Below are 21819 nucleotides of genomic sequence, written 5' to 3'. Positions count from 1 at the left end.
TTCAGGTTTAAGATGTGTTTAATTATTTACATGGTAGGGTAGGTACATCTGTGTCAGTGCAGCTCAGTAAATGCTGCTCCACACAAACTGTCATCATCTCAGTAAAGTGAAAAAACAGTCGTCAAGAGTATTGCCATCTTCTGCAGGCATTTGTTATAATGCATAGTGTACATTAGTTCTATTGTTTATAATACATTATGTATTTAAAGTTTTCTTCAAAAATTCTTTGATTACTTGCTTTTGGTACTTTATTGGAACTAATTATTGCCTCATTGCTATTATATCTGTATTAGAAGTCATTTTTAAAGTATATTGTTAATTTTTATTACCACTAAGAATTAATTATAATTATCCGATTACTCGATTAATAGTCAGAATAATCGACCGATTACTCAATTACCAAAATAATTGTTAGTGACGGCCCTAATTTACTATAAAATACTAGTTAATAGTGTGATATAACGACACTAAATTTTACAATATTTCTTTGACTAGAAATTGTTCTTTGTGAATTTAATAATTACTGCTTTTATAAACAAAATCCTACTACAGGATTACAAACAAAACAGAGTAAAGTATATGGAAAATAGTAATTGTTGTCCAAATTGGACTCTATTAAAATGATCCAATTCAAAGTTTAAGAAGAACCTCCTTAGTGTGTCTGGCCATCTAAGAGTCCAGCAGCACTGATATTTGCGGTTTCTCCATCAGGACCGCGGCTATTTCGAGGAGCTGATCACCATGCTGGAGGCGGCGCTGGGGCTGGAGCGCGCTCACATGGGCATGTTCACAGAACTGGCCATCCTCTACTCCAAATTCAAACCACAGAAGATGAAGGAGCACCTGGAGCTCTTCTGGTCCAGAGTCAACATTCCCAAGGTCTGTCTGCTTCAAATCAAATGTTGATTGATAAAAATGGAGTTCTTATACATTGCATTCACAGTGTGAGTGCATCACTGTGCGCTCTCATTCTCTTAAAATGCGCAAATGGCTTCAAATCACATCACGTTTGCACAATAAGTGAGCTGCACACTGCACAGTTGACTCCTGATCGGAGCGCCCCTATTATATTTTTTCCAAACTAATTAGCATTAAAATAGCAAACAGTGGTTCATCTCCATGTATTGGCTGATGGAGCAAATTGATGAAACAGTTCATGCGTCTGTTCAGGTTTTGAGGGCAGCAGAGCAGGCTCACCTGTGGGGAGAGCTAGTCTTCCTGTATGATAAGTATGAGGAGTATGACAACGCCATCATCACCATGATGAACCATCCTTCAGATGCCTGGAAGGAGAGCCAGTTCAAGGACATCATAACCAAGGTATTGTCACATACTTTGGGTTTAGGACTTTGTCCAACTTTTTTCACTCGTTTGGACTGAAAAGGTAGTATTTATTTTCTGTTGAATCTTGTTTTAGGTTGCGAACGTTGAGCTGTATTACAAAGCCACCCACTTCTACCTGGAGTTCAAACCGCTGTTACTGAATGACCTGTTGATTGTACTGTCCCCGCGTCTTGACCACACTCGTGCTGTCAACTTCTTCAGCAAGGTACTGTGTGTGACTTCTCTTAACCCTTACAGCCACCGTTTGGCAATATTTAACCAAATGTTTTGATTTGTTGTTTTCAGGTCAAACAGTTGTCGTTGGTGAAACCCTACCTGAGGTCTGTACAGAACCACAACAACAAGGCTGTAAATGAGGCACTAAATAATCTCTTCATCATGGAGGAGGATTATCAGGTTTATATCAGATGCACCATTTTGGAACCAGCCTGTAATTTTAAAAGCAATATCTTGGTTGGCAGCTTTGTGATCTATTGTCTTTTGTGTTTTTCTCCACAGGCTCTGCGCACATCCATCGATGCCTACGATAACTTTGATAACATATCTCTGGCTCAGAGCCTAGAGAAGCACGAACTCATCGAGTTCAGGCGAATCGCCGCCTACCTGTTCAAAGGCAACAACCGCTGGAAACAGAGCGTGGAGCTCTGCAAGAAAGACAAACTTTACAAGGTCTCACCTTCAGCCAACCGTCTCTTATACCAGGGCTTTTAAGTATTTTATGTACCCTTATGTGAGGGACTCGTATGCCAAAGCTTAAAAGGTGTTAATATAGATTATATATATATATATATATATATATATATATACACAGTATAATATTTTTTTTTTTTCAAATTTTAGCTTTACATTTTATAAGAATTATTTATTTAATCTTATTGTATATTTATTTTGATTTAAACAAATTTTACTCATTTACTTATTGATCTAATGTATTTTTGTCTTATTGTATTTTTTTTACTCCTATTATTACTTGCATTATCAAGTTTTATTTTTATCCAATTCTTATTTTAATTGAATTTATTTAGTCTTATTTGCTTATTAATAAAATTTATTTATAAAACTTAATTTAATGTAATTTAACTTATATTAATATACACACACAGTTTTTCTTTAAACCTTTCTATGGACCCCCTAGTACTTAAATTCCTTCAGTTTGAAAAGCCCTGTCCCAACCTCATGGGATGTCATACTGAGAATGTTGCCCAGTTTTTGGCAGGACCTTGTTCACTGAATCTTTGTTCTTGTATCTCTTCTGCAGGACGCAATGCAGTATGCTTCAGAGTCAAAGGACACAGAGTTGGCTGAGGAACTGCTGCAGTGGTTCTTGCAGGAAGACAAGAAAGAGTGTTTTGCTGCCTGCCTGTTCACCTGCTACGACCTGCTGAGGCCCGACGTGGTCATGGAGACCGCCTGGAGGCACAACCTCATGGACTTCTCCATGCCCTACTTCATCCAGGTCATGAGGGAATACCTCAGCAAGGTGAGCCTCCATCCATCCTCTGGGTCTGATGGTGAACACAGTTTGGGATGGTAGATGCTTTAAGCCCATAACACACTGTATGATTTTAGCAATCCAATAAGATCACTACATGTCAAATTGTGCGACATGGATCTTATAAACCTGTCTACGACGTGTGTGTAAACCAAAGATCCTCAGATCTGGCCCATGAGATCCACTTTCCTGCAGAGTTTAGCTTTAACCCTAATCAAACACACCTGAGCATGCTAATCAATGTCTTCAGGATCATTATAAAATCACAGGAAGGTGAGTTTGATTAAGGCCGGGCATACACTGTGTGATTTTCATCCGATTTTGAGCTGAATTCTGACTCGTGCAACTTTTTTTTTTTTTTTCTCGGGTCGGGCCGATTTTCAGCATTTTAGTGCGTCATTTGTCGTGCAGTATTCGTGCAGTGTGCAAGGGGAAACGAGAGGCGATTAACTTCTCCCGACCGGCAATCGGTTGGTCGGATGGTTTTCTGACATATCAGAAATTTTGGTCCCCTCTCGTGAGGTATCGCACTATTGAAGCAGGGCTACGAAATATAAAAAAAAAGAGGTTCACGTTGCAAAATGGATAAACCATATTGGCCACAGCCTCCGAGCCACCTGCGTGTCTAGATATGTCTATGCCTTTTTTTTGGGGGGACGTTTCAGCACACAGAATTGCGCATATCACCAAAGCAGTGCGTTTATCCTGGGAAAGCATGTTTATTCAGAAACCGCCACAAACATCCGGGTTCTGAGGGATCCTACGTGTTGATTCGGTTGATTCCTCATGTACAGTGTGAGCAGTCATATCGCAACTCGACGATCGGACCGTACAATGAGCGCATAAAAATCGTGAGCTTTGGCTTTACATCGCAAGCGATCTACTCGTACAGTGTGAGTTGGTACCTTGCCAAAATCACAAAGAAATCGCACAGTGTTTGCCTGCCTTAAGGTTGGAGCTAAACTCTACAGTGCATTGGCCGTCCAGGACCAGATTTGAGGAGCCTTGACCTAAGGTTCTGTATACACCTGGTCACTTAATGCATTTTTTCTGATCGGCGAGCTAGATTTTCTAAAGATCCTGAAGACATTGACTAGCATGCTCAGTTGTGATTGATTGAGGCTAGAGCTAAACTCTGCGGGGAAAGTGGATCTTGTGGGCCGGTTTTTAGGATTTTTATAATGTAACTATATCACTTTCAAAAGTTTAGATTTATAGTCACCCTGTGTAATATTAAATAATTTGAACAAAAAGTGACAAAAAACAAAAAAAAACAAATGCTAGTGGATTAACAGAGGACATTTGATTTGTATCTTCTCTGATTTCCCGCGGTTCATTTCTTTGAACACTTCTGGTGATTGCTGCTTTTGTTCTCTACCTGCTTTTTGCAATGCTGCACTGTTAAGTTTGCTTTTTCTTAAGCTGCCACTCTTAAATTCCCTTTCAGGTTGATGCAATTACGGAAAAGGTGAAGGTTCACTCTTATTCCATCTTTAACCCTTGTAGTTTGGAAGACTGAAACCTTGAAGAATCTGCATGAGTTTTTCCCTCCCATGTCACTCTGCTGCTTTTAAATAGATACCTTAACTAGACTTTCCTTGAGTTTCTTCTAGATTACTGATCATCCGTTTGCCAGACGCTGTGGTTGGCCTCTTCAGAAAGCTGGAATTTGCTGATGAATGCAATGAAACTGGAATTGCATTTATTGCCAACTAGACTATTTGAATAAAAAAAAAACGAATTGTTAAAGTTCATCAGCCAATTCTGTTGTAGACTGATTTTTAGGTAATTAGGTTCAAAATGAGATAACGGCAAAATGAAGTGACCACATTTTCATACTTAATACTAGCATTAAACTAAGAGTTGCATGGTTGCTTGATCTGTTTTCAAGCTGCAATCTATCGACAGCAATGAGAAAGTGTGGTCCTTCACAGAACTAAAACCATTGTATGCTGTAGATACTTCACAAGCATGTGTTTTAACGTGTTAGTAGCAACCTTAAAAGGTCAGGGATCGTAGCTGTTTGTTTTGCCTGCCTCTGGAAGCCGTGAATGGCTGTTTAACCCATCTCTCACCCCGTCACACCTTCACTCTTACTTTCTCTCATGCACTCTTTTTAACATGGGAATAACAAACTACACCTGTGGCATGATTTCTTCCTCTCAACGAAACTTCGATCCTTCCAATCTCTTTAAGCCTGCTCAACAGAATAATACTCGAATGTTTAAAAGTTGACATCTGGGGCCCGTTCTTCGTACGTCGCTTATTACATCTGAGATCAAATGACACATACAAGATGATATCATCGTGCTAATCATGATCCGGCTAACTGGGTTCTTCGAACACACCTGTCGTGTATGATTAGTATCGCTGGATTGCGTTATCTGAGATATTTGCTCGTTCATGTGTTGTCTTAAAAGGGGATATGTATCGATACTCGAAACCATGATCAGCAGTGCAGCGATTGCAAGACGGCAAGGTAATGACGTCATATAATTTAAAACGACACCCGACGAAAAATTTGACAAATTTCTGTACTTTTATAAGGAAACAGCCGAGCGAACAAAACTACATAAATGTTATAATAGATACATGAAACAGATAATAGATGCATGTTTTTATTTTATTAGAATTTTTTTCATGATTCCCAATTATTTAGATTAGCAATTTATGATAGTTGTGCAGTCTTTACATTTTTATTTCAATGTAGAAATTATCTATTCATTTCATTTTATATTTGGACAGATTTGTTACATGACAGCATTAATGAAAGTTTCTTAAGGGTCAATATCATGTTATCTGCATCTCCTGCGCTCTTATAATAGCAGTCATCACTCAAAATAATGCACAACTCTATTATCTGTATAGCATGTGTGTAAGACTCTAATACAATTATGAAGTAATAATTTTATGACAAATAAATATTTCAGTGAGTAAAACTGGCTGTTTCTATAGTAGGCTGTTATCGACTACACAGCATTTTTATATTATTTTTAAGTATTTTTTTAATGATTATTATTTTAAATTATTGTCCCTGGATCAGTACGATACCCTTGTAATAAAGTAGCGGTGGTAGCAGACACATTTTGAGTATCAGTTCTGGTTAAAAAGAAGCGATCTAATCCTGTTTACGTGACATAAGTCTGGTCCTCAGCAGGTTTAAGCTTACGGACCTGTTGCTATGACAGCAGCTCCGGGATGAGCTTCGAAGAACCAAACGATCCAAGATCATGCCAAATCGTCAACAATCAAATCCAGCTAACTGAGTTAGCGACGTACGAAGAACTGGCCCCAGGGCTCTGTTCTTCGAAGGCACCTGTTGTTGATGATTAGTCTGGCTGGATTGAATTATCTGAGATAATTGTGCGTTCATGGTTTGGTTTAAAGGGGGTTGTGTGTCGATACTCGAAACCACGATCAGCAGTTCAGCGATTGGCTGGCGGCAAGACAGCAACGTAATGACATCATATAATTAAAAAAGACACCTGACGAAAAACTTGACAAATTTCTGGACTTTTATAAGGAAACAGCCAAAAGAACAAAACTACATAAAAGTTATAATAGATCAATGAAAATGTTATTTAAAAAATTGTACGATTCCCAATTATTTAGATTCACGACTTCTATTATTTGTACAGGCTTTACTAGGCTTTACATTTTTATTTCAATGTGGTAATTAGCAATTCATATTTCAAATAAATGTTATATTTGAACAGATTTGTTACGTGACCGCATTAATTATGGTTTCTTAAGGGTCACGATCATGTTATCTGCATCTCCTGCAATCCATCAAGTCATTCCCATGATAGCTGTTATTGTTCAAATTAATGCATGTAATTATTTTATGATGAATAAATCTTTCAGTGACTAAAATTCTCTATAGTATTAAAGACTACACAACATTATTATATTATCTTTAAATACAATTTTAAATGATTATTATTTTAAATTGTCACTGTATCAGTAGGATGCTCTACTAATAAAGTAGTGATGGTAGCGGAGAGATTTTAAGTATCAATTCTGCATAAAAAGATGCGATCTATTCCTGTTTACATGACATAAGCCTGCTCCCGAGCAGGTTTAATCTTACAGACCTGTCGGTATGACAGCAACTCAGGGATAAGCTTCGAAGACCAATCCAAGATCTTGCCAAATCATCAACAATCAAATCCAGCTAACGGAGTTGGCGATGTACGAAGAACGAGACCCAGCTCTATGTAGAGAACGGAAATCAAATACAACATTTAAAGGGATCGTTCACACAAAAATGACAATTCCTTAATCATTTATTTACCCTCAGGATGTCCCAAACCTGTATGACTGACTTTCTTCTGTGAAACACAAATGGAGAAATTTTGAAGAATTTCAAAGGTGCTCTTTTCCATATATATGAAAACGACAAAACTAATGGTGCCATGTTCCAAAAATGACCAGACAGTTCAGAAGTTATCATAGAAGACTTGAAAATCACATTGATGGAACTTTTAGGCATTTTCAGAGATCAACAACTCCAGAACCCATTCACTTTCATTACATGTTTTGAATATTCTTCAAAATGACTACTTTTGTGTTCCACCTGAAGTAAAAAAAAAAAAAATAGATTTGGAATGACACGAGGGTGAGTAATTGATAACAGAACTGTACTTTTTATTTGCATTATTGCTTTAAATCATAATTAAAATCATTCAAGGATGGGTAAGACACCCAGAACAGTCTAACCTTTGTAACTTGTCTTTTAGTTGCTTATTTGTCATCTATATCAGATTATGGTTTTGGTTGTTTTATGGTGGTAAGGCATCTATTGGTCTTTTGTAAGTTATTCGCACAGTGACTTCTTTTTCTCGCAGGAGCATCTTTCACGGAACCTATCAAGTGAGCAGTGTCCTCTGACCATAAATTGATAATTAATAGGATGCTGACTGACTGTATGGGGGACCATCTTTGTAGTACCAAGTCTTTATCGATTGAACTGACAAAGCCATAGTGACCATGATTACATGTGAAATGCATAGACCAGTAGTACATACATGATAGGATGCTTATTTCAATGGGAAGTGTTTGTCACTGGGTATGGAGTGCCTTGTCAAGAAGCTTGTGCCCCAAGACCTGCTTTGAAAGCGTTTGCACATTGTATTAAGCTTGGCTTTATGCATCTCCCATGAATGGTCCCATCCATCAGTCATTGCCCCATTCTTCTTCAAAGTATTTATCTCTCCTCATTGTTCCTCTCTTCTCCTCCTTTCTCGCTCTCCTTCATTCAGGTTGACAAGTTGGATGCTTCAGAGTCTTTGAGGAAAGAGGAAGAACAGCTCACAGAGGCACAACCCATTGTCTACGGTATGACCAAGATAGAAAAACTTTTTATAGCTCCGCTTCAAATTATTGATCAAGCAATATGTTATTTATTTGGCTAATAAAGATATTTAGAAGGCACTTATTTGTTTTTTTTTATATATTAGATTTTATTTTTAGGTTTTATTTAAAATAATTATTCTTTTAACAATTTCTTATTGTTTTGTCTTTGTGTTTATTTTTGTTGTTATTTTGTGTTTTTGGTTTTTTTTGTTTGTTTGGTTTAATACTAGCAAGCATGAATGAAATGTATATTTAATTCACATAAATAATTAATGTAATATTTTCACTCAAATTTTTGCTGTAACCTCAAAATACGTAATATGCCACAATATATTAGTTTATCATGTTACATGTTTTGTACATTTTATGTAGATTTTTTTTCCTGTTGTTTAACGCTATGAAATAGCAAAATATAAGAGAGTAATTTTTATTTAATTTGCATTTATAAAAATAGTTGCAGTAACCTTAAAATACAAAATATGGCAAAATATAAATTCATTGTTTCACATTTAAAAATAAATGTTTTTTTTTATGCTAACAAGTATGAGTCAAATTTATATTTAATGCACATGTATAATTTATGTAATTTCCACATTTGCAGTAACCTTAAAGTACCAGATATACCAGATATTTGCTCATTATATAAAATGTTTTGGTTTTGTTATTGTTTTATTTTTTGTTTAGTGCTAGCAAGTATACGAGTATGAGTATATGTGCAGTAACCTTTTGGGTATTTTTTTTTATGTTAGCAAGTATAAATTAAATTGATATTTCATTATATTATATACATATACAATTAATGTAATATTTTCACTCAAAAATATTAAAAAGTAACCTCAAAATAACGAATATGCCTAATATATTGGTCTATCACCATAACAAATGCGGAGTAGTCTGGTGTAAAATAATTTACAGTCCCAAACTAAACCTGTGGTAGGTGGTTTTTGTATTAATGCTCCGTGTTTGCTCATTTTTCCCAGGCACACCCCAGCTGATGCTCACTGCAGGCCCCAACGTCGCAGTCCCCCCACAGCAGCCTTACGGCTACGGCTACCCCACGGCGACTGGCTACGGCCAACCAGCACAGCCAGGCTTCGGCTACGGCATGTAAAGCCCTCCTGCCCTCAGCTGTCCATCCATCGCTCCTTAAGTTCCTTACTGGCTTATTGTGGTCTACTCACAAGGTTATATAAAGTAAAAAAAAAAAAAAAAAAAAGTTTTAAATTATTTTCCTTAAAATGCAATGAAGGACTTCATTTTTATTTGTGTTGTCAAAGAAAATAATCTGACCACATTTTTGTTATTTCACATTCCATATTTAAGGCTACTTACATCACTAGCATTTCTTTACTTTTTTTTGTTTGTTTGTGAGCTGATTTTTTTTTTTTAAGGGGGCATGGGTTGTGTATGTAAGTGGAGTGTCGAGAAGAGCAATTAACCTTAAAATATGTCGTGAAGCATCTGATTTGCACCCTGCTGTGAGACGAAACTAATGTAGAATCTCTTAATTTTGATGTATTGTATGTGAAGAGCTTACACTGTCAGTCTGTTTAATGCATTTCATTACTGTATATTCTGAAAAAGGTTCAACGATATTTGAACATGAACGTATGCATCCATGGGTACATTTAGCTAACACTAAGTAATAATCTGATATTCTACACAAATATGTAGCTGTATGGAAATTTTAATCGCATACAGACATGAATATAGTAAATGATTTTATGTCCCTTAGCCTAAACCTGTTTCCCCGATCGACCTCGTAGTTGTTAACATCTCATTCACTCCATGTGTAACAGGTGACCTTTCCTTGTATTGAATACAGTGCTCTTTCTTGTGTGAATCCATTTCCATAAATGAGCAAGGGATACATTGATTCTTCTGACTTCTGTGTTTACTCATCCGATTCTTTGTATTGAGGTTTGTGTGTTTCCAGGTGTCGTGCTGTTTTAGCTCTCTATTCGTAGTGTACAGAAGAATGAATATGCAAACGGATGCCAATGCTTTGTCCACCTGTAAGGTTTGTGTGCGATCTGCAGATTCAGAAAACTGGGGAATAAATTCACAGGATTGTGATTATTTTGGTGGCTTGATTGTAAATTGGCAAAGATTAAAATGAAACCCATCCATTCTCCATCATAGAAAGCTTGCCACTTTATTTTCTACAAAGCAGACACACAAGCTATTAAAAGTGCACATGGTCTTTTTTTATTTAGATTTGCTAATTTATATGATGGTCATATTGGAAGGAACTGAAAAACAATTGTGCAGTTAGCCATAAATTAAAAAAATAAATAGGGCTACTGCTGTAATGTAACATTTTACACACATTTAATCTAAAACTTTAAAATGTGGAAGAATCAGAAATGTATATTTGTAAACATGTTCACTTGTATCAGTCTATAAGAGAAAAGGCTGGATTTATTATTATTATTTTTTTTTATTCTACATATTTTAGACGTGTATAAATGTGGACACGGGAAAGGTCATGAATTTCCTTCAGTCATTCGATAGTACGCAAGAAATTCTGGAGAAGTCAGATATTCTGATCCCGGATACGCATGTGGCAGAATAAATGTCCGCCTGGTTCATCCTAAAATAGCTTTTCTATTTTTTGTCATCGACAGTCCCCAAGCCATATGGCGAAGCTGCTGTGCGACTTCCTAAATTAAAATTCACAAACGTTATATAATATTGAGAGCATGGTGAAAATGTTTTCAAGCCAAACTAAAGCTCGCTTAATTTTAGCGACAGATGCCAGTTAGCAGGCAGTAGGTCTCTCCGAGTCTTTTATTTTGAAAAGACGTCACCGTTCTCGCTAAACGTGAGTCATTTCCGGTGGCTGTTGTCGCTTATTGCTGCTGTCAGAACGGAAGAGTTAAAGGTATGACTGTGTCGCTTCACTTTACATTACCTCTGTTAGGTCTATTCTCTCTCTTTTTAGTCTTAAAGTATGTGAATATCATTATATAATCGACGCTGGGTCTGAAATCTAATATAAACCGCGATAGTGGACACGAAGCTAATATAGACAGCTAATTCTTGCCGGTTCATCACACACATGGACGGTTTGAATTAAATGTAACCTGTAAATAGAATCTGGAAATGGGATTTTGTTAATTTATAATAACTGGTAATTACCCAACATGTGTTAAAAATGTCCATATACTATAATCCTATTTGATCAGATGGTTAATGTTCTGCTATGAAGTTATAGCTCAGTTGGTGCTAGTGCTAGTTAAGGTCATAGTTCAACCTATACTGACATCAAGAGTCCTGTGATGGAAACAAATGAATATACTTGTACTAGATACATCAAAATTTGTTAGCTTTAATGATTGTAATGGTCTTTGTGATCATCAGATAAAAAAAAAAATGTTAATTATTTATTTTTAATCAACATTTATTCCCTAAAGACTAACTATTAGCACACTCAAGGTTTTCTTAAGAGGACAAACCACCATCAAAACTTGTTTTTCAGCCTTCAGCAAACTTCCCAAGAGCTCAGTGAGTCATGTTTCAGCGGCTGTCATTTATGATGACTTTACAGAGTGTGTTTTCTGTGTGCAGGTGTCTGTGAACAGTAGTGGGAGATGGCTGCAAATGGAGCAGAATGTGAACAGCCACAGAAAAGACAAAACCCTAAAGACAAGCAGAACGGCAGTTCTACAGGTTCGTTAAGCTGATGGAAAGCTGATTTAATCAATTACCTGCTGGCAGTCACAGCGTCACCCTCAGCTGAGCTGATCAAGGGTCAGGACCAGAGATAAAACGTCCCGTGGAGATAAACGGACATAACCTGGTCACTGATAGATTGATCTGTCATCACTGATCTTAAAGAAATAGTTCACCTTAAAATGTGAACTCACCCTAACCCTCAGGCCAATTTAGCATCACTTGCTCACCAATAGATGTTTTGCATGTTTTAAAAAAATAATAATAATAATTTAATCGTATTATAAAAGCATGTGTATTGTACCCACAGATTCATCTCTGAGAGAGAGAAAGCAGCTGGACCGGGAAGAGCGTCTCTCTTTAGTGCTGTGGAAGAGGCCTTTTACCACACTACAGTATTTCTGCATAGAAACCCTCATTACCCTGAAAGAGTGGACGTGGAAGTAAGAAATTTAGTGTGCACTCAATTTTTAAGTGTCTTTTATATATGGTTTGTGGGAAGTTTAACAAAATTATTTGTCCTTGTGTCTGTCCTTGTATGGTAAATTGATTTCCTATCTTGGCTATATATATATATATATATATATATATATATATATATATATATATATATATATATATATATATATATATATATATATATATATATATATATCACAATCAAATAAATGCATACTTGATGAGCACAAGACTTTAAAATGGAAATAAAAAATCTTTTGACTCAAAACTTTTGAACTGTAGGGCTCATTTAAGGTCATACATATAATCAGATCCACCTTTTAGTAATGCAATCAAATCTACTTGTAATAGTACAGATCAGTATACAGTGGCTATTTGTTTATTTATTAATTTATTTTGCAGGCTTTGGCAGAGAAGAGGTGTGGTATTTTTGACTGTAGTCCTTTTTTCACTTTTCTCAGTGGCTTACTCAGTAGAAGGAGAACATCAAGAGGTGAGCTCAGGGGCTTCTACAGCATTTTTGTTGTCATCAGAATTGCTGTATTGTTAATGTCATTGAATTATTGTAACACTTCTTTAAGATTAGTTTCTTGCTAAAGAAGGTAGCCTCTGGAAGGTAGCCTTTAAGAGAATTCATTACTCTGAAGTGTCTTGATTCTTTATGAACTTAGTGTTTGTGTTGTTTGTAGTATGTACAGTACCTGGAGAAGAAGTTCCTGTGGTGTGCCTACTGGGTAGGCCTGGGTATTTTGTCTTCGGTTGGTCTTGGCACTGGACTGCACACTTTCCTTTTGTACCTGGTAAGGATTCTTATACTGGACCACTCTATATATGTAAATACATACATTTATATGACCTCGATGGTTACAAACATGGTCTGAAACACATCTCATGGCGTCTTACTTATGGTACAGTCACCTTAATTAACTGTCAGGGGCCTTGTGGGACCCTCTGTCAAAAGCGAAGTGTATGTGTGCTCTGTTCCACTGGAGTATATTAATAGTGTGACAGAGCATGTGCTCCTCTGCTTCTCTGATTTTTAATTTAAAATCTCGTAATCAGATCTTTCAGCAGTTTCAGACTGAACTGCGAGACCGTGGTCGGTGTGTCCACTTCCACTGGCTCTGGTGAAAGTCAAACCCCTTCTCTGTCACCAGAGAACTCTAGTACTTTGTGCTCCGTTTGTTTTGCATGGGCGGCATTGTGAAAGAATGGGATGTGAAAGTGCAAATATGTGCAACGTTTCACCTCAAGACTTTTGTACAAAGATTAACATTTTTCCACACTTCAAATTATTATTTTTTAAATCTTTTTGAATTTGTAAAGAACAAAAACTATAGAGAGAAAAAAGCGCACACAAAATAATTATAATTATTTTTATTTTTTTTAGGGCAGTCACGGTCAGTCATAATGATAAAGACTTCTTTTTAGGTTTATACACCTATCTTTAGGAAGAATGTATTTTTTATATAGTACTTTATTATTTTTTCCTCTTGGGGTTGGTAAAATTATCAATTATTCAATTTTAAAATAACATTTCTATTTAAATTTTCTTTTAAGTGTAATTTATTCCTGTGTTGCAAAGCTGAATTTTCAGCATCACTCCTCCAGTCTTTAGTGTCACATGTTCCTTCAGAAATCATTGTAATTGGCTGATTTACTGCACAAGAAACATTTCATATTAGTATCAGTGTCAAAAACTGTTAAGCTGGTTCATAATTTTGTGGAAACTAGTTTTTTTCAGGATTCTTAATTAAGGGAAAGTTAAACAGAACAGTGTTTATTTGAAATAATTTATTGTAACATTATAAAGTCCTGTTACTTTTGATCACTTTGATGCATGCTTGCTGAATAAAAACTTCATTTTTGGTGGGTCTTTGGCACCAGAAGCCCTGTTTTAAACCTTAATATAAGGAAACCAGCCTGTCAAAACAAGCAGGTTCTCATCGTCTGCATCTAATGATTGAGTTTGGGAAGTGGCTTGTGTCAGGTTTCAGTGCCTGGGAAATAAACTCAGTTGCAGTGAGTAACCAGATAAAACAGTTGCTGTATTAGGCTCTTTGCATTGACACCGTCATGAGCTAATTCCCTTGAAAATGACTAAAAAAATGTTCCTGACTCTGGCTCGCATCACCTCTGCCTGTAAAGATCCCAACAGTCAGCAGAGTGACATAAGACTAACATCAGTATTTAGACTGGGTTTAGGTTTAACAGACATGGTCATCATAAAGCACCGTTTGAAGTGAGAAAATAAAAGTTTCTGTATCACTTGCTGCATCTGCATGGTATTTTCTGTTGGGTTAAGGTTGATTCGGATGGATCTGTCCACTGAATGGTACCACCTGAGTCATTCTTGCCTCCTTTGGTTATGCAAGATTAATCAGAGGTTAAAAATGCTAGACATGGTATATCGTCCAGTCTCCTCTCCCACGTATCGTCTCCCACGAACAGACCGACTGTGGGAATGAATGACATCAATGTCTGTTTTCACTTAGCAAATGAATTGTCATTCAGTAGGTGTTGCGGTTTTTCCGTCGTGCTGCATTGATGTCACAAGTCTTTTGCTGTTGCATTTGAACCACAAGTGAACAATTGTTTATTTTAATTGTGAGGTACTAGCCTTAGAAATGTATCAAGCTGTGCATGTGACAGCGCTCATGGAAAAGAAATGTTCATGCTCATGTGAAGTATTATTTCAGTCTGTAAACATGTGACTGCATCATTTCCTCCAGGGTCCGCACATAGCTTCTGTCACCCTGGCTGCATATGAATGTGGCTCTGTGAGTTTCCCCGAGCCGCCCTACCCAGCCCAGATAGTTTGTCCAGAGGAGGAGGTCCTACAGGAGAGCATCTCATTATGGACCATCATGTCGAAGGTTCGCCTGGAGGCCTGCATGTGGGTGAGTGTTTTCACAGCGCAGTCTTCCCTCAAGTACTAAAGCTGCTCACTGAAGGCACTCTTGAAAGTCCAAACTCCTGCCAAGTGTAAAAAGCGATCACACTAAATGTTGTGGACTTATTTCAAACCATGGAACGAGTATGATGTCACTACCTCTGTTTAAAAAAAAAAAAATATATATATATATATATATATATATACACACATTGTAAAACATTAAGTAGAATGTTTAGAATTAGTAAGGATATTTAATTATTTTAATATTGAAATGTAAATCTAGTTTATATATTTACATTTATATATTACAATAATTTATAATATTTTGTAAATGTAGATTTATAATTGATAATATACATTTTTAAAATATAAATATACTAAGTTATTATATAATATTTGTAATTTAAATATAGTAAGTGTGTGTATAATTTAATTAAAATAAATACATGTGCATACCTTGTATATGTGTAAACCTTTTATTTTGAATGTGATTAATCATGACTATATATAATATTTATTTATTTTTCAATGTGTATATAAGAGTAATGTAAATTTATATATTCTAAATTACTAATTTACATTACAAGTAAATATTAATGCAATTTGGAAGTATAATATTAATAATTTGGAACATTCATAATTATTGTATTTCTTATATACTTTAATAATGAATTATACCTCCTCATTTAAATGTTAAATGTTTATCCTCATTTAAATGTTAAATGTTTATCCTCATTTAAATGTTAAGTAATTATTAGAAACATTTGCTAACAATGCTTTGCATCAACTTTTCAATTTAAGTTTGCACTATTTAAAACGTTGGTTTCTGCAAATCCTTTGCGTTTGATTATCAGAGTCAATCTCATGTTTTGATCCTTTTTGACATCATTTTACATAAATTCATATTTCAAGTTTAAACTATAAACTGTGAAAGTCTATTACATGTATGCCTATGTTCTCAGAAACCTTCGATGAATCCCATGTTGTCCCCATTAGGCTCATCATTTGTGACTGTGTTTGCAGGGTGCGGGCACGGCTATTGGAGAGCTGCCCCCTTACTTCATGGCACGGGCGGCACGGCTGTCTGGAGCAGATCCTGATGATGAAGACTATGAGGAATTTGAGGAGATGCTGGAGCAGGCACAGAGCGCACAGGTCAGGATTTCATCTCATACTGGACCCGCATGTCTGAACCTCCACCTTCACACAGGCAGCAGCTCCTTTTGATCATCATTAGGAGCTCCGGTCGATGTTCAGAGCTTAACTAACCATTTCCTTCCATTGCTCATGCCTTGATGAAGCCGACAGTGATGCCCCCCATGATGCAGCTGATACTGTATCCTGTTAGTGGCAGGTGTCCCAGTGTCTTATTCCCATGAGCCCTCACTATTGTGGTTCACTTATGGGTCACATGATTTCTTGGAAGGGCTCTCCCCTGATTTCCAGTAAACCCTTTGAGCAGCGGGTGACTCAGAAGTAGAGCTTCTCTTTAATCACAGCCTCTTAGTGTCTAAGTGGACCCCACATGGTCTACCTTTTAGAATTTGTTTTTTAATTGGAGTGCTTTAATATGGTGCATTTTAGCCCAGAGTTTAGTGATTAATCAGCAAAATGGCAGAATTTTTTATTTATTTTGCATAATTATACACAAGTTATTATATATATAAATATATATATATATATATATATATATATATATATATATATATATATATATATATATATATATATATATATATAAAAATACAAATAGTTCCTAATCATTTAATATTTTTGATGATTTTAGTTTTAAAATAAACTGTTTCAAATAATATAAAGTAAATTGTAAATAGCAGTTGTAAGAAGTCATGTAGATTGGTGAATCCTACAATCAATTGTCCATGTCAAGCCCAGATATCTAAGGTTTTTTTTTCTTTGTCAAATTTCTTACAGGATTTTGCGACGAGAGCCAAACTTGCAGTGCAAAACATGGTGCAGAAAGTGGGATTTTTTGGAATTCTAGCTTGTGCCTCTGTAAGTAACTTTCTTGAAAAAAAAAATTGTTTCCAGGTTTTTTGTTTGTTTTAAGTTTTATTTTATTTTTGAGATATTATGAATGGAGTATGTCTCTTCATTTACTTACCTCTATCCTTATATATATATATATAAAAACCTCTTTATTTTTGCGTATTTCATAATTACAGATTTCCAGTGTAAATGGTTTACAGTAACACATCCACTGTGAATAAGCAGTTAATGTAGTGTGTTCACTGAGTTTAATGTAATACTTGAATACTTGGTTCTGAGTTTCACATTGATTTTCCAGTATATTATCTTCCAGTGTTCACCAATGCTTCCAATGTTTCTCAGATCCCAAATCCCTTGTTTGACCTGGCTGGAATCACCTGTGGTCATTTCCTGATTCCATTCTGGACCTTCTTTGGAGCGACTCTCATTGGAAAGGCCATTATTAAGATGCACATTCAGGTATGAAAACCAATGTTACATATTTATTAAACACTTTTGCTTTATGCTTTTTGAGTGAGTCATAAAACAGACTGCAGGCACTAGATCATCAAAGACACACCTTTGCATGTAGCTCCTATTGACTAAGCAGATTCTACACAGCGGTGCATTTGATGTCTTCTGGTCTGCTTATTTCATCCAAATGATTGAATCATGAGCATGAGCGAGTCTGTGATCTCACCGGGTGTCATGTGTCTCATCACAGCGTTATTGTCTCACTGTCTCCTAAAGACACATAACACTCGATCTGCTGCATGCAGCCGCCGCCTTGAGGAACGTGCCGTTGATTCATTGTCTGACCATGTTTATCTGCTTTTTGCTTCTCTACAGAAACTATTTGTTATCATAACATTCAGCAAGCACATAGTGGAGCAGATGGTCTCTCTGATCGGGTGAGTAACGACACCAGCGTGAGATGAATATGGACACCCTGTGTAAACAACAGTAAACATTTATAGCGAATAAACAGTAGCTTCATGAATCAAGAATGCATGAAATTATACTAGTTGTCCACATTCTGAAGAATGATTTGTTTGCTTTTGGCTTCATCAAAGCAAATTTAATCATAAAATTTTGCACTATATATATTATTTATATATGTATATATCTCCTAAACTAACGTCAAGTTTTGAGGTCAGCAAGATTTCTTTTTTTTTTTTAAGAATTTAATTAGCGCTGTCAAATGATTAATAGCGATTACTTGCAGCCAAAAATAGTGTGTACTATGTATATTTATTATGTATATATAAATACACATGCATGTGTATATATTTAAGAAAAATTATTATATTAGACTGATTTCTGAAGAATCGTGTGACACTGAAGACTGGAGTAATGATGCTAAAAATTCAGCTTTGCCACACAGATATAAATTACTTTTTAAAATATATTCAAATATAAAACAGCTTTTTAAAATTGTAATAATATTTCAGAATATTATTGCATTTTATCATCTAATGAATCCAGCCTTGGTGTGCATAAGCACTTTTTTTTTGTTTTGTTTTAAAAACATAAAAAATAAAAATAAAATTATGAATGGTAGTGTATAGATGGAAATACAAGATGAATTTCTTTGTGAATGTCATTGTGACATGTAAATGCAAAAAAAAGGAAACAAAAAAAGGATCTAGCAGGGTTCAAAGAACTTTCATGAGCTGTGGCCAGCTTTTTTTAATGCTTGCCTACGAACCCCTTTCACACAGTCTCATTCTTAGCATTGTTTAGTCTGAATCATCTATAGAAATGCTTAAAGTTTCTGTTCCTCTAGACTGCTCAATCCGTCCAGGTCACATTTTACCTAAAAATCAGAAAGAGAGGAAATGATGTTGTGTAAATCGATCCTATTTTAAAACCATTACTATTTATGTGTCAAGCCTTGGGCGAGGGAAAATGTGCTTAATTGCCATTTAAAAAAATAAACCTGTAGTTGACTATTAAAATGGTTCCTGATCATCTTTTGTAATGCTTTTCATTTGATTGTAGGTTGAATTGAGACCTTGAGATACACCAACACTACATTTGCATCACACACTAAAGCCACTTATTAGTAAGCATGAGGAATCTTCACCATTTATGGTGATGTCTGTGAGTTTAGCAGGGGATGCAGTCAGAATTGAGATGATGTAGCAGAGTGACTCAAAAGTGGAGATGTGGTCTCCATGTTGGAAATCTACTATTCATCTCTGAATGAGGCCTGACAATTGTAGCTTTATAATCAAGCCACATCGAAAGCACTTCATAATTACCATTTAAGAATGCAGTCAGCATGTTTCATCATGATTTGGGCGAGATGCCGCTCAAACTTGAGGTTGTTAATCACCAACCAGGAGTTTTCTTGTGGTGAGGTCATGTGACCAAGACCAGCAACGTTCAGACTTTATATTGTGGTTCCTTTCAATAGTATTCGATGTAATAAAGATATGAGAATTGCATCTGAAACTGAAGATATGTGGTGCAGAAGTATTATAATTGATCTTACATGATGGCTTGGTTTCAGTGACATTCACACCCACCCAGAACTGGGCGGTTCGCAGTGATGACACGATATTGAGTCACTTCCTCATTAATTGCATTCGAGCAGTTCCTACAGAAGCCTGGCTGCTATAAGTGAGGGTTCAGAGAGCTTCGGTCTCATTGTACTGGGGGCTTCAGTGAAGGAAGGCTGATGTGGACTGCTGGCGGTTTCGGTTACTGGTAAGGCTTTGCTAATCATAACTTTGTTTTTTTCTGACAGCATTATCCCTGGAATCGGAGCATCTCTTCAGAAACCTTTTAGGGAGTACTTGGAGGCCCAGAGAGCCAAGCTTCATAACCCAGCGGGCGATGGAGCACCAGCAGTAAGAATGGTTTATTACTCTAATAAATTCTCACAATTTATTTAGAAACCTTTATGTAATTCTAGAAACATTAAAGGCTAATTTAATTTGGCCCAAAAATCGTAAGGAATTGTGATTTGATTTAATGATTTCATTTCTTATCTTAACTATCGATCTATATCTTATGTATTTTTTCTAATTATGTGTTTTTTTATTCTAAAAATGTAATCTTCATTAATTATGATTCATTAAGTAATGTTTTCAAATGAGAAATATAATAAAAATAGAAATATAATGTAGCCCCAAACCTTAATTTAGTAAATCTGATCTTTTTTTTTTTTTTTTTTTTTTACAAAATCTTAAATTTCTTGATTAAAAATGTATGAACATATGAAAGACACATTTAATTTGGCCACAAAATCTGTAAGTTATTCTCTTTATTAATTTTTTTTTTTTGAGAAATTCCTTGCTTCTAAAAATATGAAAGAAATTTAATGTGGCCCAAAAGTCTTTTTTATAATGATGTATTATTTATATATAATTTGTATAATTTTTTTTCTTTCTGCAGGGTGAAAGCTGGCTCTCGTGGGTGTTTGAAAAAGTGGTGCTGGTCATGGTGTTCTATTTTATTCTGTCCATCATTAACTCCATGGCGCAGAGCTACGCCAAGCGTCTCCAGCAGAAGAAGTACTCGGAAGAGAAAACGAAATGACGGACTCGCAGAAAACCATCTCACGCTCCCGTTTGGAACCTATGAAATATTTAAGCTAAAACTGCTACATGAGCACTGATTTATGTGCGCTTCTGTATGTTAACGTTCATTGAGATCCCTTTAGTCGTGTGGAGTCCCTCTTCCTTTGTCCGTAGTGTGCTCGGCTATTTAAAACCAGATTTAACATGTACAGAACCAAGGCAGTCTAACTAACAGGCTGTGTGGAGTCCGACTTTGTTGCAATGCCTTATGCAACATTTGGAGGTCATGCTTCCATTGAAGTGTATAAAGTTCTTAATCAATAGATTGATTTATTTAATTTCTAACATACAGGTATGGATGGGGGAGTCTGTTTTGTGATTGGAATTTCAGGGATAGTTTTTTTTTTAATCGATATTGATGTCATTTTGTATTTCTTTAAATGTTTAAAGAGGATAGCAATATCAACTCCGATCATCGTGGGATCATCTAAATGGTTTGCACATCTTGTAAAATAATGTTTTTACTATACGCACACGATGTTTATTCTCTGGTCTTAAACCAAGATGTCTCAAACTAGTGGATGTGAATTTTAACCCAAGAAAATTAAGACGTAATATTTGCATATGTTTGTGCATTTTGAACTAAAACTATAAGTTGATCCATACTTTCCTCTTATTTTGGGCTGAAGCATTTGTGTAGTTAATTATGATTTCCCACAGAACTATTGTCACATAATTTGTTTGACATTAAATTCATTAATACATCTGTTGTGTTATATTTGCATTTTACATTTAAAAAGAAAAATACATAATGAATAATCGGTTCTCTGGGTTCAGACCGATGGATGACAGAAGTTGGAGGATGCGGTCTTAAAAAAAGGTATGTGGAAGCTATCTATCTGTCTGTCTATTATTATAAGTGTCTGTCTATCATCCATCTATTTTTCTGTCTATTCACATGTATATAACTTATAAGAAGTGTCCTTTTTCAGTGTGTTGTGCACATTGAGTCATAAGTGTCCCATTCTGTCAGGTAGCTTATCAGACTGGTGTTGGCTGGAAGTCATATGGCAATATCAGTCTAA

General features: G+C 35.8%; 2 protein-coding genes across 6 annotated transcripts in view; both read left to right on the top strand.

Moving 5' to 3' along the window:
- The window catches only part of LOC113115183 (clathrin heavy chain 1-like), a 30482-nt gene extending 20212 nt beyond the window's left edge, over nucleotides 1-10270 (top strand). For 2 of the 4 annotated variants that reach the window (XM_026282579.1, XM_026282578.1), the window contains 9 exons: nucleotides 712-879; nucleotides 1171-1320; nucleotides 1418-1549; nucleotides 1630-1740; nucleotides 1843-2013; nucleotides 2603-2824; nucleotides 4284-4304; nucleotides 8098-8173; nucleotides 9172-10270. In XM_026282579.1, the coding sequence (XP_026138364.1) occupies nucleotides 712-879; nucleotides 1171-1320; nucleotides 1418-1549; nucleotides 1630-1740; nucleotides 1843-2013; nucleotides 2603-2824; nucleotides 4284-4304; nucleotides 8098-8173; nucleotides 9172-9302 (1182 nt within the window). In that variant the 3' untranslated portion in view covers nucleotides 9303-10270. The remainder of the gene's footprint in view (nucleotides 1-711; nucleotides 880-1170; nucleotides 1321-1417; nucleotides 1550-1629; nucleotides 1741-1842; nucleotides 2014-2602; nucleotides 2825-4283; nucleotides 4305-8097; nucleotides 8174-9171) is intronic. The other 2 variants (XM_026282581.1, XM_026282580.1) reach the window with 1 other exon arrangement.
- A 688-nt stretch (nucleotides 10271-10958) lies between these two features.
- LOC113115185 (vacuole membrane protein 1-like) lies at nucleotides 10959-21498 on the top strand. Of its 2 annotated transcripts, none has more exons than XM_026282584.1 (12): nucleotides 10959-11075; nucleotides 11762-11863; nucleotides 12177-12309; nucleotides 12728-12818; nucleotides 13015-13125; nucleotides 15058-15225; nucleotides 16245-16376; nucleotides 17154-17234; nucleotides 17571-17687; nucleotides 18057-18118; nucleotides 19960-20062; nucleotides 20610-21498. In XM_026282584.1, the coding sequence occupies exons 2-12, from the start codon at nucleotides 11785-11787 to the stop codon at nucleotides 20751-20753; spliced, it is 1221 nt and encodes a 406-aa protein (XP_026138369.1). In that variant the 5' UTR covers nucleotides 10959-11075; nucleotides 11762-11784; the 3' UTR covers nucleotides 20754-21498. The 2 variants fall into 2 exon arrangements, with proteins under 2 accessions (XP_026138369.1, XP_026138370.1); XM_026282585.1 differs by lacking the exon at nucleotides 10959-11075 and adding an exon at nucleotides 11090-11324.
- Nucleotides 21499-21819: the final 321 nt, after the last annotated feature.

Source organism: Carassius auratus, chromosome 15 (genome assembly GCF_003368295.1).
Source record: "Carassius auratus strain Wakin chromosome 15, ASM336829v1, whole genome shotgun sequence".
Classification (NCBI taxonomy): Eukaryota; Metazoa; Chordata; class Actinopteri; order Cypriniformes; family Cyprinidae; genus Carassius; species Carassius auratus.
This window is presented reverse-complemented; position numbering and strand designations above follow the sequence as displayed.